The 20,950-nt window shown below is 35.5% G+C and overlaps 4 protein-coding genes across 6 annotated transcripts in view; 3 read left to right on the forward strand and 1 right to left on the reverse strand.

Annotated features, from left to right (window-relative positions):
• Positions 1-5,092, reverse strand: part of LOC100175000 — a 15,490-nt gene extending 10,398 nt beyond the window's left edge. Inside the window, exons 1-9 of the mRNA XM_026838949.1 lie at positions 3,774-5,092; positions 3,276-3,328; positions 2,866-3,016; positions 2,656-2,708; positions 2,095-2,176; positions 1,439-1,608; positions 712-854; positions 420-636; positions 4-85 (exon numbers count right to left, since the gene is read on the reverse strand). Coding sequence (XP_026694750.1) covers positions 4-85; positions 420-636; positions 712-854; positions 1,439-1,608; positions 2,095-2,176; positions 2,656-2,708; positions 2,866-3,016; positions 3,276-3,328; positions 3,774-4,297 — 1,475 coding nt within the window. The 5' untranslated portion in view covers positions 4,298-5,092. The remainder of the gene's footprint in view (positions 1-3; positions 86-419; positions 637-711; positions 855-1,438; positions 1,609-2,094; positions 2,177-2,655; positions 2,709-2,865; positions 3,017-3,275; positions 3,329-3,773) is intronic.
• An 849-nt stretch (positions 5,093-5,941) lies between these two features.
• On the forward strand, positions 5,942-7,975 carry LOC100177339. Its single transcript, XM_002129475.5, has 4 exons — positions 5,942-6,125; positions 6,183-6,455; positions 6,550-6,779; positions 7,139-7,975. The coding sequence occupies exons 1-4, from the start codon at positions 6,071-6,073 to the stop codon at positions 7,349-7,351; spliced, it is 771 nt and encodes a 256-aa protein (XP_002129511.1). The 5' UTR covers positions 5,942-6,070; the 3' UTR covers positions 7,352-7,975.
• A 521-nt stretch (positions 7,976-8,496) lies between these two features.
• Positions 8,497-9,786, forward strand: LOC113475166. The gene is made up of 4 exons (XM_026838946.1): positions 8,497-8,590; positions 8,647-8,919; positions 9,014-9,243; positions 9,480-9,786. Exons 1-4 carry the CDS (start codon positions 8,536-8,538, stop codon positions 9,693-9,695), a joined length of 774 nt encoding a protein of 257 aa, XP_026694747.1. The 5' UTR covers positions 8,497-8,535; the 3' UTR covers positions 9,696-9,786.
• Positions 9,787-10,139: 353 nt separating this feature from the next.
• Positions 10,140-20,028, forward strand: LOC100180483 (dipeptidyl peptidase 8-like). Of its 3 annotated transcripts, none has more exons than XM_018816059.2 (20): positions 10,140-10,557; positions 11,483-11,650; positions 11,881-12,049; positions 12,436-12,546; positions 13,021-13,131; positions 13,441-13,502; positions 13,738-13,838; positions 14,088-14,322; positions 14,694-14,853; positions 15,240-15,316; positions 15,764-15,834; positions 15,961-16,042; positions 16,442-16,553; positions 16,995-17,140; positions 17,456-17,602; positions 17,971-18,073; positions 18,432-18,481; positions 18,752-18,894; positions 19,163-19,274; positions 19,487-20,028. In XM_018816059.2, the coding sequence occupies exons 1-20, from the start codon at positions 10,210-10,212 to the stop codon at positions 19,577-19,579; spliced, it is 2,601 nt and encodes an 866-aa protein (XP_018671604.1). In that variant the 5' UTR covers positions 10,140-10,209; the 3' UTR covers positions 19,580-20,028. The 3 variants fall into 3 exon arrangements, with proteins under 3 accessions (XP_018671604.1, XP_026694745.1, XP_026694746.1); XM_026838944.1 differs by having other exon boundaries at positions 10,141-10,557; positions 11,483-11,692; XM_026838945.1 differs by having other exon boundaries at positions 10,141-10,557; positions 11,483-11,692; positions 16,998-17,140.
• The last annotated feature ends 922 nt before the right edge of the window (positions 20,029-20,950 follow it).

The following is a 20,950-nucleotide window of genomic DNA, read 5'->3' on the forward strand; positions in this document are numbered from 1 at the left end:
TACTCACTGAATGAAACCTCTGTTTGAGTTGCGATGCTGGATTGGTCGATATTTGTCTTTAAACGATTTGAATTGTTTCGAAAACCTTTATGAATATTAAATTCAAATCAATGTTGGCATACAAGTAAGTTTCACATGTTTACTATGGTGTCAGTCACATATAAGTTTTATAAACAGAAGTCCTAAATGTGTTTCGAAAATTCCGCAAATAAATCTACTTTATGCAAACATTATGTGGAAGAGAACTTAACTTTAATCATAGTAATATAAACAAGCACGAGGTGTATGCAACAAACCACTTACAACAACAACTTACAACTGTTACAACAACTGCCGTTGCCCCAACACACAAGGGTAAATAGGTTACATATGCGGTAACTCGTAAGCCACACGAGGATAAATAAGTTACATTCATTCACCTTCATTTGGACTTGTAGTTGTAATAGAAGATAAATCAGCAACTGAAATATAGGAGTTTAACTTTGACTGGACAGTAGTGGGCAGCCTCTGTTGTTTTTCACTTGGTAACGAATTTCGTTTCATGTTTTTAGGCTCAGATGGTAATTGTTCAAGATTTGGCTCACTGGTTGATTTGTATCTTTGTGTTGGTTCAAACCATTTGTACAAACCATTCAACTGTGTGGAAAAAACATTAATTCAGCTCTGATTAACCAAGGACAGTAACAAGTGAAATGTTTTATTTATACTTACTTTAAATTTTGCTCCAGGAATATTTGTTTGTGTGCGTAGAATTCCACATTTTAAAAGTTTTTCACAAAACTCAGTCACAAAAACATCATTACAATTGTCTTTATATTTGCCACCACATAATAACCAATTTAGCAAAGTTTCACCTGAACAGAATACAGTAGTATAAAAATAATACAAAACATGTTGTACTGTTTTCATCTTAAAAACTATCTTTATAACTACAAAGTAACATGGTAACTGATAAATGAACACAAGGTGTATGAACACCTGTGTTATAACGACTGTCGTTTTCCAGCTGCGCGAGATAAAGCGAGTTCCATTCAATATTTTTGATGAATATTTACCACCACGTATGTAACTTTGTGTGTTACTGTTCTTTAGGTATGACATTTTAAATCACCAATGAATAAGTGACCAATTATGGAACATATGAAGGCATATGAAGGCTTACAAAAGTTGCAGCCTCGAGCTTTGAGCCCGGTATCCTAGTCACAATAAGCTTCTAACCAAACACCACCACAGGGCAATACTAAACAGCGTGACAACATTAGTCATCTTTCGTGGTTTTATTAATCGATGTTGTGTAAGTCGTTTTATTAAATTAAATGGAAAATAATCCAAAACATTTTGATATTTTACCTTAGTCCTGATGTCTATTATGGAAGGCGAGTTAATATCAGTTGGCCAGCTACAGAGTTTAATACTAAACAACATGAATACAATGTACCTGAGAACGTGCTGTTAGTTGAGACATCAACCAAACTCCGTTGAGCCATGTTACAATAACAAGGTGTTCCACCATCATATAACACAGGAGATGGACCACCAACTAACATATTAACCTCAGCATCAACAACAACACTATTCACAACTTCTTTTGCAACATCTTCTAATCTCCTGCTGAAACAGCTTACACATATATATTGCTGTGCTCAGTTTGAAGCAGTACAATATCATATTAACTGCCGTGCAAATGATTTGTTTGCAATAACCTACGCAACATAGTGATTCACATGGTTAAATAATCACAATAAGGTTTTTGCATTACAGAACTTAAAATTGAGGGATGCTACATTATGAATTATTCGAAAGTTACTCTATACAAGTATTTATTAGTGTTTCTTATTTTTATTAAAGGCAGATAGAAAAAAATTATGGGAGCTTAAGGTGGCTGTACACAGTATCCGGAATTCGTCCGTTTTGTCTGTTTGGAACTTGGTAGTGGGTTTGCATACGACTTCGCAAGCGAATTCGCCGGATACTGTGTACATCCACCTTTAAGCTAAACCTGACACAAAGCTTTTAAAAAAACAATGCTACATTTAACATGTTGCTAGCAAACATATTGGGTGACTTTTATTATACAGCGAAATAGGCGAATACCGTTGTTCTGTGGATATTTCTTCATGCTCATTCGATAGTAAACTTTTCACATGGCTTTGAGGTTTTGAACTTTTTTTAGACTCTACGAAAAAAAGACTGTATTATAAAACGTAAAAAATATGGGGTTTGTGAATGGATGTCTTCAATGGTAATGATATTGTATGAAAGTTTCATACACCTCGTGCCAGCTTACAAGTTACCACGTATGTAACATATTTATCCTCGCATGGCGGGCAACAACAGTCGTTGTATGTTACTTTGAAGGTGATTATTTTTTTGGATTTTTTTATTTTTTTTATGTATGGCTGATAATTTGGACAACCCAGTGACCACTGGGTTGGAGCAATTGCCGATAAAGGTTTTGCTCAAGAAGATATACGCCCTTACGCCGAGAATAAGCAGAAGATATTTGCCCTTACGCCCTTACGTCGAGAATAAGCAAGACAGCTCAAAAATGCTGTCGTCTTTTACTTAGGGAAGCTTCAGCTTCGTGCTTTTCACAATTTTAAGATTAGTTACCATAAGTAACAAATATTAACCAAGCGTAAACTACTTTGTTACCTGGAACGACTTCAAATGTTATTTCATCTTCAGATTTCACTCTGTCTAATAATCTGAATACAGTAAAGCAGTTGTAACATGGCTGTCCTACACATGGTGTATTCATACACGATACACCTCATGCTTACGGTTGATTATAACATAGGTGTCTTCTTATACACCAGACACACATAGTGAATTCATACGCCCCATGCTCACTGTCGACTTTACCTTGAACTTTTAGTAGTTAAACAAAATCCATCATCGGTGATTTGTAATTCCTTTCTTTTAGTTGACAGACTTTTACTCCGCCCACTTGTTTGTAAACTTCTTTTATTGTGACTGTGACCTTTCGATTTTCCTACGACAAGTTTATCTATATCTATTATATATAAAATACTAGATTTGAGCTCAGAATACTATGTTTCCACGAACAGGAGGGGCCTAGGGTAAAGACATAAGCGCCAAACTGTTTAAAACACAGGGAAGTATGGATAGTTATGCGCACATTCCTATGAAACAAATATGGTTCCTATGTTTACTGGTTAATGCAGTGCATAAAATTTTAGGGTTGGCCTGCCTACCCTGCCACCCCAGGTTTGGCGCCTATGGCACCAAAATACGCCCCTGTCATGCAATACCTGAAGTGATCAAGTTATATCTTCGGCCATTGTTGCTCTCAGTGTTCCCCATGCTGCAATAAAAGATTCATATTTATGAACCATACTTGATATATGAATATAAACATGTAACTGCTATAACTGGGCTTGAGGAAAATTTTGTTGTAGGTGTTTTTCATCCTGTTCAAGCGGACAACCAGGAAAATGTCAAGGTGATAATTATGTTTGCGCTGTGCTTATCCAATGACTTTTATGACGCCATAGTCAAGTACCTACATAACTTGCAACTTAGGAAATCTTGTGTTAATCTGTAGCCATAAACATGACAACCCCTTTAAATCTACTGGTTGCGTGAGTTGTTTCAAATTTTACAACTTTTTTTAAATTTAAAAAATACATAAGTCATGCCATTGGCAACACATTTCAATAACATGTGTAGTCTATATTTTGGTTAGTCTAATTAATATAAACCAACCAAACACACAAATGGTTGCAATAGATAATAGAATAAACACCAACCTTTTACCACAAGTACTTTTTACCGACAGTAATCTATCATAACTTGGATTTAATTGCAAAGTATCTGATTTAGCAGATTTAGTGGAAGCACGACTTATTAATTCCAAAGCATTTGAATTGTTGTTGCTGTTGTTGTTATTTCCCTGAAATTTTGCTGCAGTTACACAGTACGCGCACTTTCTTTTAAATAATTCATTAGGTTTCTTCTGACTGCTTGTGTGTAGACTATCTTCAGTATACAGGGAGCTGGAATTACTTTCGGGATTTGCACTATGATAATACAGCCCACAAGGAGCCATCATGTATTGATTTTTCTTGTTGGATTGATCAGAAAGATTCAGCTGGCTACAGTAGCAGTTTTCAACTACAAGCAACTCAGTAGCTTTAGTACATGCAACATCATTATGATGGACATTGTTATCCTTAGTTTTGTTTTGATTTTGTACAGGCAAATATTGTATGTCAACAGAAATATCCGGCAAAGGTGGCTTCCAATACTGGTTATCAGAAAAAAGATCTAACATTATCAGGATCGAGGCCAAACTACGGAATCGTTCATTTAGTTAACACGAATCTTATGCACTAAAAACTGGATACAAACGTTTCGGTTATTAAACGAAAACTACAACACAATCTATTTTTTAAAAATAAGTATTAAATATCACCTTTGTAACTTACCTTTTTCTTAAACCATAACAAACGAATGGAAATATACGATCAACGGTTTGTTTACAGCCGACAGCATACATACTTGTCGGATTAAAATTCGTTCAATGACGTCATATATTTTTTAAAGTGGCGATTTAGCGTTGAACAAATACCCAAAATGTGGGAGTTATGCCATAACTGTTCAATTAACTATTTGTTCTTTATGGTTGTTTTAATCGTGTTTTGTAAAACATATATTAAAGCGTTTTTCAAAATTATTTCGAAAAATTATTCTCAATTAAATGTAAACTTTTAGCGCCTAGAATTTAGTTTCCCAAGTTGAGAAGTTCTGTTATTTATCAACAGACTGATAAAGTGACACAGAGCAACGGGAAACCTGGTTATCATGGAGATTGGTTCCCTGGTTATCCGAAAAGAGGAGATAGACGCGAGACGTGGACTGGATTGTTGCTTAACATCGTAACACTAAATTCAACCACCAACCACGGAATGCGGAATTATCCCCCGACATTAGATGCTGAGAGCGTGGCACAATTATGTTCAACTAACCTAATCTATCTTAGTTAGCATTAGTTGGATGAATTAATATTTAAATGGATGAATGTAACGTATATATACAAGGGTCGAATTAGTAGCGTGCATTTCCTCTTTGTTAAAACTTGGCTCATTTTCCGGGTACAGTTTATTATAAACTGGCTACTTCGGCATTTAAACTTTAATAATTATTATTTTATACCAACTGAATATTCGTTTTAAAAATATTTATTGTGCCATGCTTATTTTGGTTGTATATCCTATATCGCTTAATATTAGAATATAGTCGGGTGGGGGAAGACGGGACACCTTAAGAACATTGTTTCGTGTTTTAAACAATAAGTTTTTATAATTTTTTGAATGTTCTTTGTTTACTACCAAATGAGATTGGAAAAAAGAATAAACAAAAAATGTCTCATCTTCCTCCACTCTACTGTTTTTTCCAAGTATATAATTGTTTGGCTAAAGTAATACATATATATATTTAAATTCCACGGCGGCCCCTAAGCAGCCCTTTATCCAACACAGCCCAAACAAGGGTTTACCCGAAATTTCATCTTTAATGATTTTATCAATCGTTGTTGTATAGTTCGCATTATTATATTAAACTAAAATTAATCCAAACTGTTTGATATTTTACCTTAGTCCTGATGTCTATTATGAAAGGTGGTTTAATATCAGTTGACCAGCTACACAGCTTCCGCAATTACAAGCGAGAGTGCGTCACCGTTTTTACTTTTCAGTGTAAGTATTACGTTTATGGGATGGAGTATTAACAAGTTAACGGAAATTTTAAGGCACAAACTTTACGTCAACCAAATTTCGTAGAAACTGACTTACATTGGTGCGTGTTAACAAGAAATTATAGGTTGAAAATGGTTTATATGTTATTTGTTTAGTATATGCAAGCGAACTGAGATAAATACGAATCGTGTTTAACTATATAGTCTACAAACGAGGTATATACCGTGCCAATATCTAGCATCACCAGTCTGTTATTTAAATAGGCTTAATCGCCAAGTTGTTTCAATTAACTATACTTTAACATAACGCAGATCACTGTATAGGGGTTATTTCAATTACTATTGGTCATTATGAAGTGCATTTGGTTTGTGTTGCTTGTAGAGGTTATGAGCGTGGTTGATTCACGTAAGTTGTTTACGTTAAAGTTGTAATTCTATATTAATTAAACAAGTTTAACAACAGATCGACCGCTGACCAACAGGGGAAGTTTTGATCTATATTTGGCTTCCAATAATGCTAAAACAATGGCAGAGATTCCCTACAGAATGTGCATGCCCAAAGCTCCTGATTACGTTCACGCAACAGCAAGACCGAGCAACCCATCTTTGCCCCACAAGTTCAATGTGGCCATCCTTGAAATTAAGAAACTCAGCTTTATAGTTGAAATAGAACGAGTTGACCAAGCTACAGGGTGGGACAGGATCCTGGCAACTGTGGATTGGTCCTCGTATATAGGTACGAATGTTAAACTATTCCATGATCACTAATTATAACAGTTTCATTTAGCTTAATATCAACTTATTATTTATTATTATCTTTTTTCTCAAAGGTAATGGAACGGTTTATCGGAATCTGATCCTTTGGTTTCCTGATGGTGCAGATAGAAGACGAATGAACCGTAACACAGCATCGGAGTCCTGCATTGACAATGGCGGTCGATTGGTGGATATTGTGGATAAAGCGATGTACGACGTGGTTTACAATTACTGTCGACAAACCATTGTATTCGGATCCGATGAATATGTTCGTATTTGGCTCGGTTCAAGTTACAACCCAGCGGTAAGGATGAAATACATACATATATAGGGTGGGGGAAGATAGGACACTTTTTTATTCCATTTATTGTCGCATTTGGTAGTAAACAAGGAAAATTCAAAGAATTTTAAACTGGTTATTCGAGCCATAATAGCATTTTAACCTGTAGGAACTCGAAAACAGGTATATACCCAAAATGTGGGAGTTATACCATAACTATACAATTAACTATTTGTTCTTTATGGTTGTTTTAATCGTGTTTTGTAAAACATATATTAAAGCGTTTTACAAAATCATTTCGAAAATTTACTCCTAATTTAATATAAACTTTTAACCCCACAAGTTAGTTTACCAAGTTGAGAAGTTCTGTTATTTATCAACAGACTGATACAGTGACACAGAGCAACGGGAAACCTGGTTATCATGGAGATTGGTGGCCTGGTGCCCCGTTTACAATAAGTGGCTACGAGGGGTACACTGGATTGGAGCTTGAGATCCGACCACCAAGTTACACCGGCACCAACCACGGAATATTTAATTTTTACCCGACATCAGATATTTCCGTTGTACAATTATGTTCAACTAACCTAATGTAACTTAGTTAGCATAAGCTGGATGGTGAATGAATTAATATTTAAATGGATGAAAGTACATTTATATACAAGGGTCGAATTATTGCTACCGGACATACTATTATGGACTTTACTTTGCAGTCTACTGCGCAGCATTGTTGATTATTAGTTTTAAAAATATTTCTTGTGCCTTGCTTATTTTGGTTGTAAATTCAATGCTAATATTGTAATGTAGTATAAAGGGTGGGAAAGGCGGAACACCTTCAGCACAATTTTTCATGTTTTACACATTTAACACCAGTTAATGGTAGTCGTGAGGTTACGGTTTTATAATTGTTTGAATGTTATTTGTTTACTATATACTTAATTGGTAAAAAATAGAATGAAAAGATGTCCCGTCTTCCTCCACCCTACTATACCTGTTTTACGTCATATTTCTCTGCATATTATCAACTCTTGTAGACACAGCCCACGTGACCATAGTCAAGAGTGTTTTCCAACTAAATAATTGTTAAATATTTAATCCCACGACGGCTTCTACCCTTTACCCACGAGGCCCAAACAAGCTTTTGCCGGGAAGTTTATCTTTCGTGATTTTATTAATTTCTGTTGTGTAGTTCGCAACATTGTATTAAACGGAAAATAATCCCAAACGTAATTCTACCATAGTCATGACGTCTATTGTGAAAGGCATCAGTTGGCCAACTACAAAATTTTAGCGTTGACCGTTAAGTGTCTTCCCTAAGCACACATACGCCCATAACGGTAGCAGTGTAGAGCTTCGCACCCAAACCACTTTGAAAATTGTATCTGCGGAATTTAATCAATCATTAGGGTTCGAAGGTATAGCCTGCCTGATTAATTCAGCACAGCAGTTAGAAAGTGGTTCGGCATATTATCGGAAATTTCGAGGTATAAACTTTTACGTCAATTAAGTTCTGTGAAATAAACACACGCAATGGTACGTGTTAACACGGAACTATAGGTTTAAATGGTTTAAATGTTATTTGTTTAGTATATGCAAGCGAACTGTGGTTCATACGAATCGTGTTTAACTATATAGTCTACAAACGAGATATATACTGTGTCAATATCTAGCATCACCAGTCTGGTATTTAAATAGGCTTAATCGCTAAGTTGTTTCGATTAACTATACTTTAACATAACGCAGATCACTGTAGGGGTCATTTCAATTACTATTGGTCATTATGAAGTGCATTTGGTTTGTGTTGCTTGTAGAGGTTATGAGCGTAGTTGATTCACGTAAGTTGTTTACGTTAAATTTGTAAAAAATATTTATTTAATAAATTTAACAACAGATCGACCGCTGACCAACAGGGGAAGTTTTGATCTATATTTGACTTCCAATAATGCTAAAACAATGGCAGAGATTCCCTACAGAATGTGCATGCCCAAAGCTCCTGATTACGTTCACGCAACAGCAAGACCGAGCAACCCATCTTTGCCCCACAAGTTCAACGTGGCCATTCTTGAAATTAAGAAACTCAGCTTTATAGTTGAAATAGAGCGAGTTGACCAAGCTACAGGTTGGGATAGGATCCTGGCAACTGTGGATTGGTCCTCGTATTCAGGTACGAATGTTAAACTATTCCATGATCACTAATTATAACAGTTTCATTTAGCTTAATATTAGATTATTATTTATTATTATCCTTTTTCTCAAAGGTAATGGAACGGTTTATCGGAATCTGATCCTTTGGTTTCCTGATGCTGCAGATAGAGGACATATTAACCATACTACAGCATCGAAGTACTGCATTGACAAGGGCGGTCGATTGGTGGATATTGTGGATAAAGCGATGTACGACGTGGTTTATAACTACAGTCGACAAAGCATTGTATTCGGATCCGATGGATATGTTCGTATTTGGCTCGGTTCAAGTTACAACCCAGCGGTAAGAATGAAATACATACATATCTCTCGAAAACAGGTATATACCCAAAAAGTGGGAGTTTTGTCATAACTATACAATTAACTATTTGTCTTTTTTGGTTGGTTTAACCGTTTTAGTAAAACATATTAAAGCGTTTTGGAAAATTATTTCGAAAAATTTACTTCTATTCTAATGCAAACTTTTAACAACCTAGAATTTAGTTTCCCAAGTTGAGAAGTTCTGTTATTTATCAACAGACTGATACAGTGACGCAGAGCAACGGGAAACCTGGTTATAATGGAGATTGGTGGCCTGGTGCCCCGTTTACAACAAGTGGCTACGAGACGTACACTGGATTGGTGCTTGAGATCGCACCACCAGGTTACACCGGCAACAGGCACGGAATGTTTAATTTCCCCCCGACATTGCGTATTGGTCTCGCTACACAATTATGTTCAACTAACCTAATGTAACTTAGTTAGCATAAGTTGGATGGTGAATGAATTAATATTTAAATGGATGAATGTAACGTATATACAAGGGTCGAATTAGTAGCGTGCATTTTCTCTTTGTTAAAACTTGACTCATTTTCCGCGAGTTTTAACCACACATTATTTTGCTCTTATTGCTACCAGGTATAGTTTAAAATAAAATGGCAATTTCGACATAAAACTTTAATTATATTGTACCAACGTTTGAATTAGGGAATTATTACATTTAATAAGGAGACAAATACAAACTACTACAAATCAAGAGCAATTCAAAAGAAAATTTTAAAAAAATTAGACAAAAATAACAACAAATTAGGTCGTTACCCTTGGTGTTTAAAATTATTGTTTAACACAACTTAAAAGATCAAACATGGCGCCTAAGTTCACGATCTGTGTACTAAATATTAGAATCATCTTGGTGACATATGCGAATTGATGGAAATTTGAAATTAGTTTTCCGTAAGGTTGCGTGTGCTGTTATTATCGGCAAACCACAATGAGTTCTGCAGATATTGAAGAATCTATTACACCTGGAAGTGTTGATTATAAAGGAAAATCTGCATGGCAAGAAATTCGCCACTGTGTTCGATCTTCTCGTAAAATCCACTCACAATTTGCGCAAAAAGTCCCGCACGATTTTACGTTTGTTTTAAACAATACTGACACGGATCAAAACAAAACTGGGACTGAGTTTTCTGAAAATAAAGTTTCGCGTCTTTTCTTCTTGGGTGTGCTTCAGGGTCAAAGAGAAAACACCTTATTATACGTGGACATACCAAACACATCAACCAATCTAACATTAGATAAGCCAGCCGAATGGAATTCTGCTTTTGGATATTTTCAGGTAGATCTAAACACCTTGAATAAAAAAAATAGTTTCCTGAATTAATTATACATGCTACATCTAACATATTATCTTTTTGTCCATTTTTGTTGTAACTTTACGGGAGGATTTTACACTAGGACAGTAAAGGCACTGTTCCTTATTTATGTTTGCATGGCAGGGCAATGATAGTCGTTATAACACAGGTGTTCTGTCTCATACACCTCGTGCCCGCTTACGAGTTACCACGTATGTAACTTATTTATCCTCGCATGGTGGGGCAACAACAGTCGTTATAACACGGGTGTTATGTTTCATACACCTCATGCCTGCTTACGAGTTACCACGTATGTAAATTTGTGGGTGGTTGTTTTTATTTATGACTGACAATTTAGACAACCCATTCGTGACTACTGGGTTGGAGCAATCACAGTTAGTTGTCTAAGGAGGGTCTCTCTAAAATGTCAGTGTGCCGCAGTGTATCACGACTGTACAGTTATCAACATACTACGGTGAGCCCAAACTAGTTTTCTGTTAACGTTTAGGTTACACTTCAGAAACACTGCGGCACACTGCGACACACTGCGCACACTGCGGCACACTGCGGCACACTGCGACACACTGCGCACACTGCGGCACACTGACAATTTAGAGGTACCGGTCAAAGGACTCATACGCCCACAATACAATTGCTTCTTCTGTATCTGTTAGGGACGCAAATTAATAAAATAAACAATGTTTTACACAGCACATTAAAACTGATGTTTAATAAATTATTAAATGTGGAACCCAGAGAACAACTTATTCCCTACTAAACAATTAAGCTCTGGTATATTGTTTACATAAATTATATAACAAAATCCATTGCGTTTGTCATCTGCCACCAAGAATTTCTAGATTAGCTCAAACTTTTCCTCGAAACTAAAACCTATATTTGTTGTCTCAGCCAAATTTGCAAACGGACAAATACTCAAAAGAGGAAGAACTTTTACGCGAGAGAAAAAGGGTCTCGTTTCATGGTATAACGTCATACCACATCAGTTTCAACAACCAAGTTCTCATGTTCCCTTCTACTGGCAGCATATATACAATAAGGATGGAGGATCTTGGAAGGGTAGAATCAAAATATTCTATTCGATCTGGAATGTTTCTTATGGTAGATTGGGAGTAATTTGACTCACCAACTCAACCCATGCAACAAACATTGAATCATCATCATTTTTACATGCAGATACATACGAAATCTGGTTTATTACAACTTGCGTCATTTTGTGTGCATAGAATCAATTAAATAATGTGAACATCACATAAACCCATGGCTAAATATTTTATATTAACTCGCAGAATTATGTCGTGGAACCTAAACATGTTGACACAAGTTGCCAACACAGTAGAATGGACCCCAAGTTTTCACCAACCGACCCAAACCTCATATCTTTTATCCATGATAACGATATATGGGTGACACACACTGGGAGTGGGTGTGAAAAAAGGCTCACTCATTTCCATAAAGGTATTTGAATAGATAGTTTTATTGAGGTTTATTTTATCTTTGGATGTTGTGTGGTGTCTAAATGATTAAATGTAACTTATTTATCCTCACATGGTGGGGCAACTACGGTCGTTATAACAAGACTACAATAGTGTTCTGTTTCATACACCTTGTGCCACCTTAGGAGTTACCACGAATGAAACTTTGTGTGTGATTATATTCTGTATGGCTGACAACTTATTAGTTTCAGTAAATTGGGGCAATTGCCATTAATTGTTTCATGAGAACATTATGTTGGAGGCTTTGAACCCTGGTCCTTCGATTACAGGGCAAACACTTTAACCACTTTGACGGGGCTGTGTCACTAATGTAACAATACCGTTTATTATACGATTATTAAACACCAGGTTGTAAGAACAAAACGGACAACTATTTATCTGCTGGCATTGCCTCATATATCGTACAAGAGGAATTTGATCGCTACACTGGGTACTGGTGGCAACCTAACAACCCTGCAGGTTTGAAATAGCTTGGTTGTTTCTTATATTATGGGACTTATCTATACCATGTAGGAGGGTTTCATAAATCTTGTGACCGTTTGTGAGTGACCATGTATGTAACTTTGTGGGTAAACATTTGAACAAACGCTTCAAAATGGGATAAAATAATTATACCAACTTTACTTGTTATATTTATCATCAGTTAAGCAGGCTTGTTTTATCTGATACTTTTACTCAAGAAGTTTTTAGTTTTTTTACCCAGTGTGTGTATATAAAGATTGTCGTTTACTGTAACGCCCGTCTCTTAGTTGTTTTAATTATCTTCACTATTATATTTTATGTGTTTTTGTACCCGATTCTGCTTATTCAACCAGATTTTTGAAAGCATATTCAATTATACTAAGGTAACCACATGAACTTTGTTTTTAATATTGTTAACACTCGTGCCAGCCTTGTGATAAACAAGTCATAACATCATGAATTCTACCCCAGGTGTTCACCGCATTCTGTATGAACTTGTCGATGAATCTGAAGTTGAAATCCTTCAAATCTCGAACCCTTTGGGTCAGCCGAGTTGCGACTCTTATAGATATCCAACACCAGGTGTGTTTGGTGTTTTGGTGGATGGGAAAACAACGGTCATTATAACATGGTTGTTCTGTTCCATATATCTCGTGCCCACTTACCAGTTTACTATAAGCTTACCATGCACAAACAGACTCATGGGCACAAAACCTGGGGTGGCAGAGTGGGCAGGCTTACCCTGCATTAATCAGTAAACAATACAACCAATAAGTTAGGATTTTGTGTCTGACTATCCTTGCTTTATATAAAGATATTGGATATTTTGATGTTTTACTCTAACGTTAATATCTATAAATACCAACATTCTGTTTAAAATATTTGTTCCAGGTTCCCCAAATGCGCGAGTAACTTTACAGTTGGTTGAATTCACAACCACTGGAAATGGAGAGGTAACGAGTTGTTTGTGCTATCACGTTAATCTGTTCAAATTAAAACCACTGAAAAATAACTATTTTTCTATAAAAAATGTAAAAATGAACTTATTTATCCTTGCGTGGCGGAATAAACCACGGGTGTTCTGTTACATACACTTCGTGCTCGGTTACGAGTTACCACGTATGTAACTTTGTAAGTGATTATCTTTTTTCTTATTTTAAACGAAAATTACATTTGACTTTCACACAGATTCAAAACCTCATCACAAGAAAGCTATCTGAGCCTTTGCATGAAATATTCCCATGGTTGGAATACATAGTGAGAATATCATGGATACCTAGTGGAAAGGGGTGAATACTTTGTTTATTAGAATTTTACTTTGTTGGGGTATAACTCAAAAAAGAGCCCGTTTAACGATGGTAGTTTTGCTGTTAATTCTTTCGGTTGTATATTGGCATGTTATTCGCTATCGTAATCAAGAAATAAATAAACATTATGTTTCAGTGACTCACCTATTTCATATCAATTGCCATTGACCAATAATATTTCAATAAATTTTAAAATTTTTATCAAATTTTAATAAATTTTTTTCTTTTCAGAGTATGGGCTCAACTTCTGGACCGAAAGCAGCAAAAAACTGCCGTTGTTTATATTCCGTTGTCCCGTTTTACCCACAGTAGTAGTGGGGGGTGTGTTGAACCATCTTACCCCGCCGAGGGGGTGGGTAATGGGGTCGACATCGAGATGATTGACGATACACCGACAACCACTTTAACCTCTTTATATTCGAATGTCAAAATATTATATGAAGAGACATCGGATGTTTGGATCAATGTAGGTATCTTGTTGATAACTTATAACTTATTGTTATAATATAACATAGTGGCTTCATACACCTCATTAACAAGTTACATAACTTTGTGGGTGATTGTTTTCTGTATGGCTGATAATTTAGACAACCCATTAGTGACCACTGGGTTGAAGCAATTGCCGTTAAGTGTCTTGCTTAAGGACACATATGCCCACAATGGTAGCAACAACGAGCTTCGAAATGCAAGAGATTGCCACTATCCTTGGTTGATTAGAGGATTATCACCACTTCAACCGTTTAGTTTCTATTACCCATTTTTCTGCTTATTTAACCAGATTTTTGAAAATATTTTCCAACTACCGAATAATGAAAGTTCTTCTACATTTCCACGCAGGTCCACGACACGATTTACTTTTTCAAAGATAATCTTCCCGATGAAGTTCGTTTCATCTGGGCAAGTGAACATACAGGGCACAGACATTTATATCTTATCAGCTCGCAACTGAAACAGCCTTGCAGTTCAAAGAGACACAGCACCGGGGATCTTGTTTCAGGTAACAATGTGTGACAATCATGGTCTTGTATATGTTTAACATAAGAAGGTGGGATGTTTAATAATGCAATGGTAGCACCACCGAGTTTTGAACCCGGTATCCTTTAATCTTTTTAACTTTTATACAGAAAAAACTATTCCAATTTAAAATGAAATACATTTTGTATTATTAAACCTGTGTTTAACAATTGGAATATCAAACACGTCAGAAATACTCGAGAGCTTGACTGAGTAGGGCAGCTCGAAAAGCTGACATCTTTTACTTTAGGGAAGCTTTGTGGCAGCTTTACCTTCAAGATAACACAGGTGTTCTGTTTCATCCACCAATTTCATTGCACATGTATGTATAATAGGCTTAATTGCATGTAACCGTGTCATAATATACAGGCGATTCAAGATATTGTGTATGTACAGTGACACCTCTTACTTGTGGGGAATGGGAGGTCTTGGAACATTCAGATTCAGTAAGTTAATCCTAGGTTTGCGAAGACTAATGTAAATTATTTTGTTAGCTTTAAATAAAATGATATAAATTTTACAATAAAATTTGGGAGCTCATACAGACCTTCGCTCATGGCCTTTAAGCTTGTTGCTACAAAGTGGTAAATGAAATAACATATGAAAATATGTTTAAACGAATGTAGGTTATTTTATTGATGAAGCAGGAGGGTGTTAAGTGACTCTGAAAGGGTCCACAAACCATGGAAGTTTGAGAAATATTGGTTTAATATGGAAGCAAGTTATTTCAGCTCTGCCGTTTTACACCTTTGGTAAATGAACACTTGATGAGGCATAACCAAAAAATCAAAACTAAAACTTTCAATTTATTAAACAATTTTTAAAAACCTTAACTTTTAAAATGCCAATACACAATGTTCGTTTGATTCCGACTTATTTCTCCTGTTTTACAGTTGTGGGTGAACGAAGACACACAACAAGTATATTTCATGGCGCTCAAGGATTCACCGCTTGAAAGTCATTTGTAAGTTAAAACTTTCCCATTAATACTGTTGGTGGCAGACAAACTATTTGTCGTTAAGAAATCTTATTGCAGTTTTAAATAATAATCTTAAATAAAGCAACGTATAAACCCTTTACTTTACCACAGATACAAAGTATCTTACAGCAATCCTCAGGAACCTGTGTGTTTAACTCAGTTCGGATATTCACATGCAGTGTCTATGAGCAAGGTAAAGTGTTATATTATGTTGCTTTTGTAAAATCTAATTTTTTTGAGGTGTACAAATTTAGAACGCACGCGTATGTAACCTATTTATCTTTGTGTGGCGGGCCAAAGACAGTGTTACAACATGAGTTTTCTGTTTCATACACCCTCATGCTCACTTACAAATTACCTCACATGTAACTTTGTGGGTGATTGTTTTTCTGTATGGCTGACAATTTGACAACCTATTAGTGACCACTGGGTTGGTGAAATTACTGTTATAGTGTCTTGCCCAAGGACGCATACACCCACAATGGTAGCAGCAACGAGCCTTGAACCTGTATCCTCTTGGCTAGAGTCTAACATGCTAACCACTTAATAAACTTTAAGTTTTTAATATAAAGCATTCCTTATTTTACTGCAGGGTTGTGAGCAATACGTGTCGGTATCTAGCAACATTCACGAGTTGTATTCGGCAAAGATCTTCAAATGTTCGTCCCAACCTGAGGTGTTGGTCAACTTACTTGATTCATCTTGTGAGTTTCATCTTTTTCTTAATGTGGTTGATATGTATTGTAACTAGAGGTACTGGGTTCAAATCTCATTTCCTACTGCCAATGTCGTTGTATGTGTCCTTGGGCAAGACAACTTGGTCCCCAACCCAGTCGTCACTAATGAGTTGTATAACGAAAGTTTTCAAAGACAATTTTGGTATTGTGTTTTATACAGAAACTTTTCTTCTAATTTTAAATTTAATTTATTTAAATATTTGCAACCCACTGTGAGTTGCTTCTTATAAGGTTTAACAGCCACGTTTTTAACCAAATGCTCTTTCATTTATTTTATCCTTACTGTTTTATAAAAACTGTCGTATTGCTATTAATTTCATCTCTTCAGTTAATTTCATAATAAAAAAAATTGTTGATTTTTTTATGACTTTTGTTATTATTATATTCAAAGAAACTTATTGTTTACAGCAGGCGTACCCGACTACACCCCTCCACAACTTTTCTCATTCACCAATTCGTCGGGCGATCAAATACACGGGTTGTACCACGCGCCAAGTAACTTGGAAGTTGGGAAGAAGTACCCGACGGTGTTGTACGTATACGGGGGACCACACGTATGTATTATGGCGCAAGTACCAATAAATATATGCAGCTAACAACAAGTATTGCTAAATATATGCAGCTAACAACAAGTATTGCTAAATATATGCAGCTAACAACAAGTATTACTAAATAGGCCGAAAATATAAAGTCCAACTAATGGTGTTCTAAAACTTTCGACACTCGAATGTCTTCTTTAAAATAAAAAAATAAAATGGTCGCAAATCTCTTCAAAAAAAGGGAAAATATAAATAACCTTAAAAAAAAGTTAAAAAAACATTAATAAAGTTTTACCTCAAACTTACTATTAATAAATAATTTTATCGCAGGTTCAATTAGTGACCAACTCGTTCAAAGGTTTGCGATACCAACGTTTATATACGTTGTCATTACTTGGATACGTGGTTGTTATTATTGATGGGAGAGGTTCAACGCACAGGGGGCTCAAGTTTGAAAGTTATCTCAAAAATAAAATGGTGGGTTAACTTAAAATAAATGTAAAAACGTATGTTTGTTTGTGGGTGTATGTGTCCTTGGACAAGACGCTTAACCGCAATTGCTCCAACCCAGTGGTCACTAATGGGTTGTCTGTCAACCATACAAAATAATCACCCACAAAGTTACATGCGTGGTAAGTGGGCATGAGGTGTATGAAAAGAACACCCATGTTATAACAACTTACACACATACAGTTAATGTTAGACACTTGGTAACTAGCAAGCAGACACACTAGATGTATGAAGCCACCACATATGGTGCACAATAACCCCATAATATAAAGTTACCCTGGAAGTAAACCGCACATAATATAAACAACCCCCGTATTAAATAATCCCCATAACAGGGTAAAGTGGAGATGGACGACCAAGTTGAAGGATTACAATATTTATCCCATAAGTTGAATTATATGGATCTAACACGAGTAGCCATTCATGGATGGTCATATGGTGGGTTATGTGTTATAATGTAATATCGCGTTTAATAATAATCTGAATATATGATAATGGAGTAATAATTAGGTTGGAAAAGATTTAAAAAAGAAGTTTTTTTGAAAATATTTTTATATTCCAGTGTATACTATACAGTAAAACATACGTTCATTTCTAAAATCAAGCAGCAAAACAACAGTTGTTAAAACACGCTATGTGTAAAAAGTGTAGGAAATGGTATTGGTTAAAAAGTGTGGCTGTTCAACCCATTGTATGGTGGACTCTCATTGAGTTGTTATATTTAAATAAAACAAATTACTATACAGATGTTGATAATATTTATATAAACATAACCAACACCAATGTTTTACACCAGGTGGTTATTTATCATTGATGGGTCTTGCACAACGCCCCGATATTTTCAAGGTACATTTATTTACATTTAAATAATTTATGCGAAAACCACTTGTTAATTTTTAACTTTTAAGGCCTGGTTTTAACATTTGTTTTGCAAAATAACTTATTAAAGTTTGTCATTTCTTGTATCTTATGAAACTTACAGTTAGTTTGATTTCCTTGCCGAACCGGATTTAAAATTCCCTGTGTTTGCTGTGCCAAAAATGTATGTTAAGTTTTTTTAATATGTATGTTACAATTACAATGTCAGTTTTATTAACATGCATTGATCTACATTAGGTTGCAATAGCTGGAGCACCCGTGGTTAACTGGACAAAATACGACACCGGTTACACGGAGAGGTACATGGGAACACCTGATGCAAACCCTGAAGCTTATGATGAAGGCTCAGTTACAAGATGTGCTGCTAGCTTCCCTAACGAGTAAGTCTGTTTATTATTGTTTATCCTCTATAATAGCTACATAATGTACAGTAGGGTGGGGGAAGACGGGACACGTTTTAACTCAATTTTCTCGTCCCCTTGTTACTAAACAAAAACATTCAAAGAATTATAAAACCATATCTTCACGACTTCCATAGACCGTTGTTAATTGTTTAAAACACGATCAGGATATTTTTGTATTATGTGCTACTATACAATATTTTATGCCAGGATTGTAATTGTTTTAAATAAAACATATTGTTTGCAGGCCAAATAGACTGTTGATAGTTCACGGTCTAATTGATGAAAACGTACATTTTGTCCACACTACTGATCTTATAAGCGCGCTTGTGAAATGTTGCAAACCTTACCAACTACAGGTTCGTGCATATCCATTTATTGAAGAAACTTTTGAATAATTAGATCGTTTTATATAACTTGTACGAAAATACATGTTTGCGAAAATAAATAAGTTACATACGTGGTAACTTGTAAGCGGCACGAGGTGTATGAAACAGAATACACATGTTATAACAACTGTCTTTGCCCCGCCATGCGAGGTTAACCAGGTAACATACCACCCCACTTACAGATCTACCCCGCTGAAAGACACGGCATCCGCAACCCCGACAGCAACGAACATTTCGAGGTTGCCGTCATTTCATTTTTACAACAACATTTGTAATGACTTTGATTTAGAAATTGATTTTAGACAAAATTTAATTTAAGTTTATAATGGTGCTTGTTATATATCAGTGCTTCTCAACCTTTTTGCAAAACAATCCAAAAATTAAACATAAATTTGAAAAAAAATGTTGACAACCTAATTTCTGAAAACTATAACTTTTGTAAAAACTTTCACAATAACATTCAAAAGGGTAGTAGGCGACCCAACCAAATCCCCCACACCAACCACTGTAGTGGGCAACCCAACCAAATCAAATGGTGACCGAGGGGTTGAGAAGCACTTTGTTGAATGATTCAGCCTTATAATATTTCTTAACATGTATAAGTACTATGGTTAATTTTATTTAAAAACTTGAATTTTATTGTGATTTTATTTGGTAACTATGTCAGCAACAGTATTACTCAATGCGTTCGCAAAACATGTTCAATAAATAATTGAAAAAGTTTCACTTGATTGTAATTTAGTATAGAATACAACTGAGGTTGTTTAAGATATGTATTTTGCAATAACAGCAAGCCACTGAACCCCTGCCTGGTAACCAGAGGAAACCAGGTACAAGGCTTGATGCTGCTACTATTATCAGTTTGTTGCAATCAGTTTTTTTCTAGCTATGGAGCGAAACATCTCAAGATAAATATTTATTTTTTTGCGAGGATTATATTAATTAAAACAAAGAAGAGAAAAGAAATAACAGCAAACGACAGTTGTTAAAACACACTATGTGGGAAAGAACGTCAGTTTTTAAGCGTGGATGTTGAATCCAATTAAGTTTATTATTATGTTAATATAGTTGAGTTTAAGCAATGGAGAATGGACAGTCAGGTAAGTAGGTTCAGTTTAAAGATTCTTGTTTTAATATTACTTGATATATTTTTAACTTTATTACTGTAATTAAGAGACAAATTGTTGTCATACAGGATTGTGAAGCTTGGTTAGTTTTACTACTAGCTCGTTATGTGTTCCGTTGGTAAATTGCTAGAACTGCTTATTTAGCAATGTGTGTCTTATATGTAAGTGAAACTGTTCTTGATTTGAGGATGGTTTTGCAGCTTTTATTCAAGTGATTGATTTGTTAGGTGTAGATTACATTACTTATTCAATATTCCATTACTACAGCGATGTATTATATGTTATAGTCCATGAAATTCACCTGGCATCACTGCAACATTATTGCCATGGAAGCTCAACCTACCACAACAATTATGTTGCATACTTGTCTTTGAAGATGCAATCTCCTAGTCAAGAGTATTAAATAATGTAAGTATAATGTGTGTGTTTTAAACCAACCAATGGCAAGTGGTTGGTACTATATCCAGCGCCGTGGCATAGTGGTTAGCGCGCCTGCCCGTAACCCAGAGGTAATGTATT

This window comes from Ciona intestinalis, unplaced genomic scaffold (genome assembly GCF_000224145.3).
Source record: "Ciona intestinalis unplaced genomic scaffold, KH HT000130.2, whole genome shotgun sequence".
Lineage (NCBI taxonomy): Eukaryota > Metazoa > Chordata > Ascidiacea > Phlebobranchia > Cionidae > Ciona > Ciona intestinalis.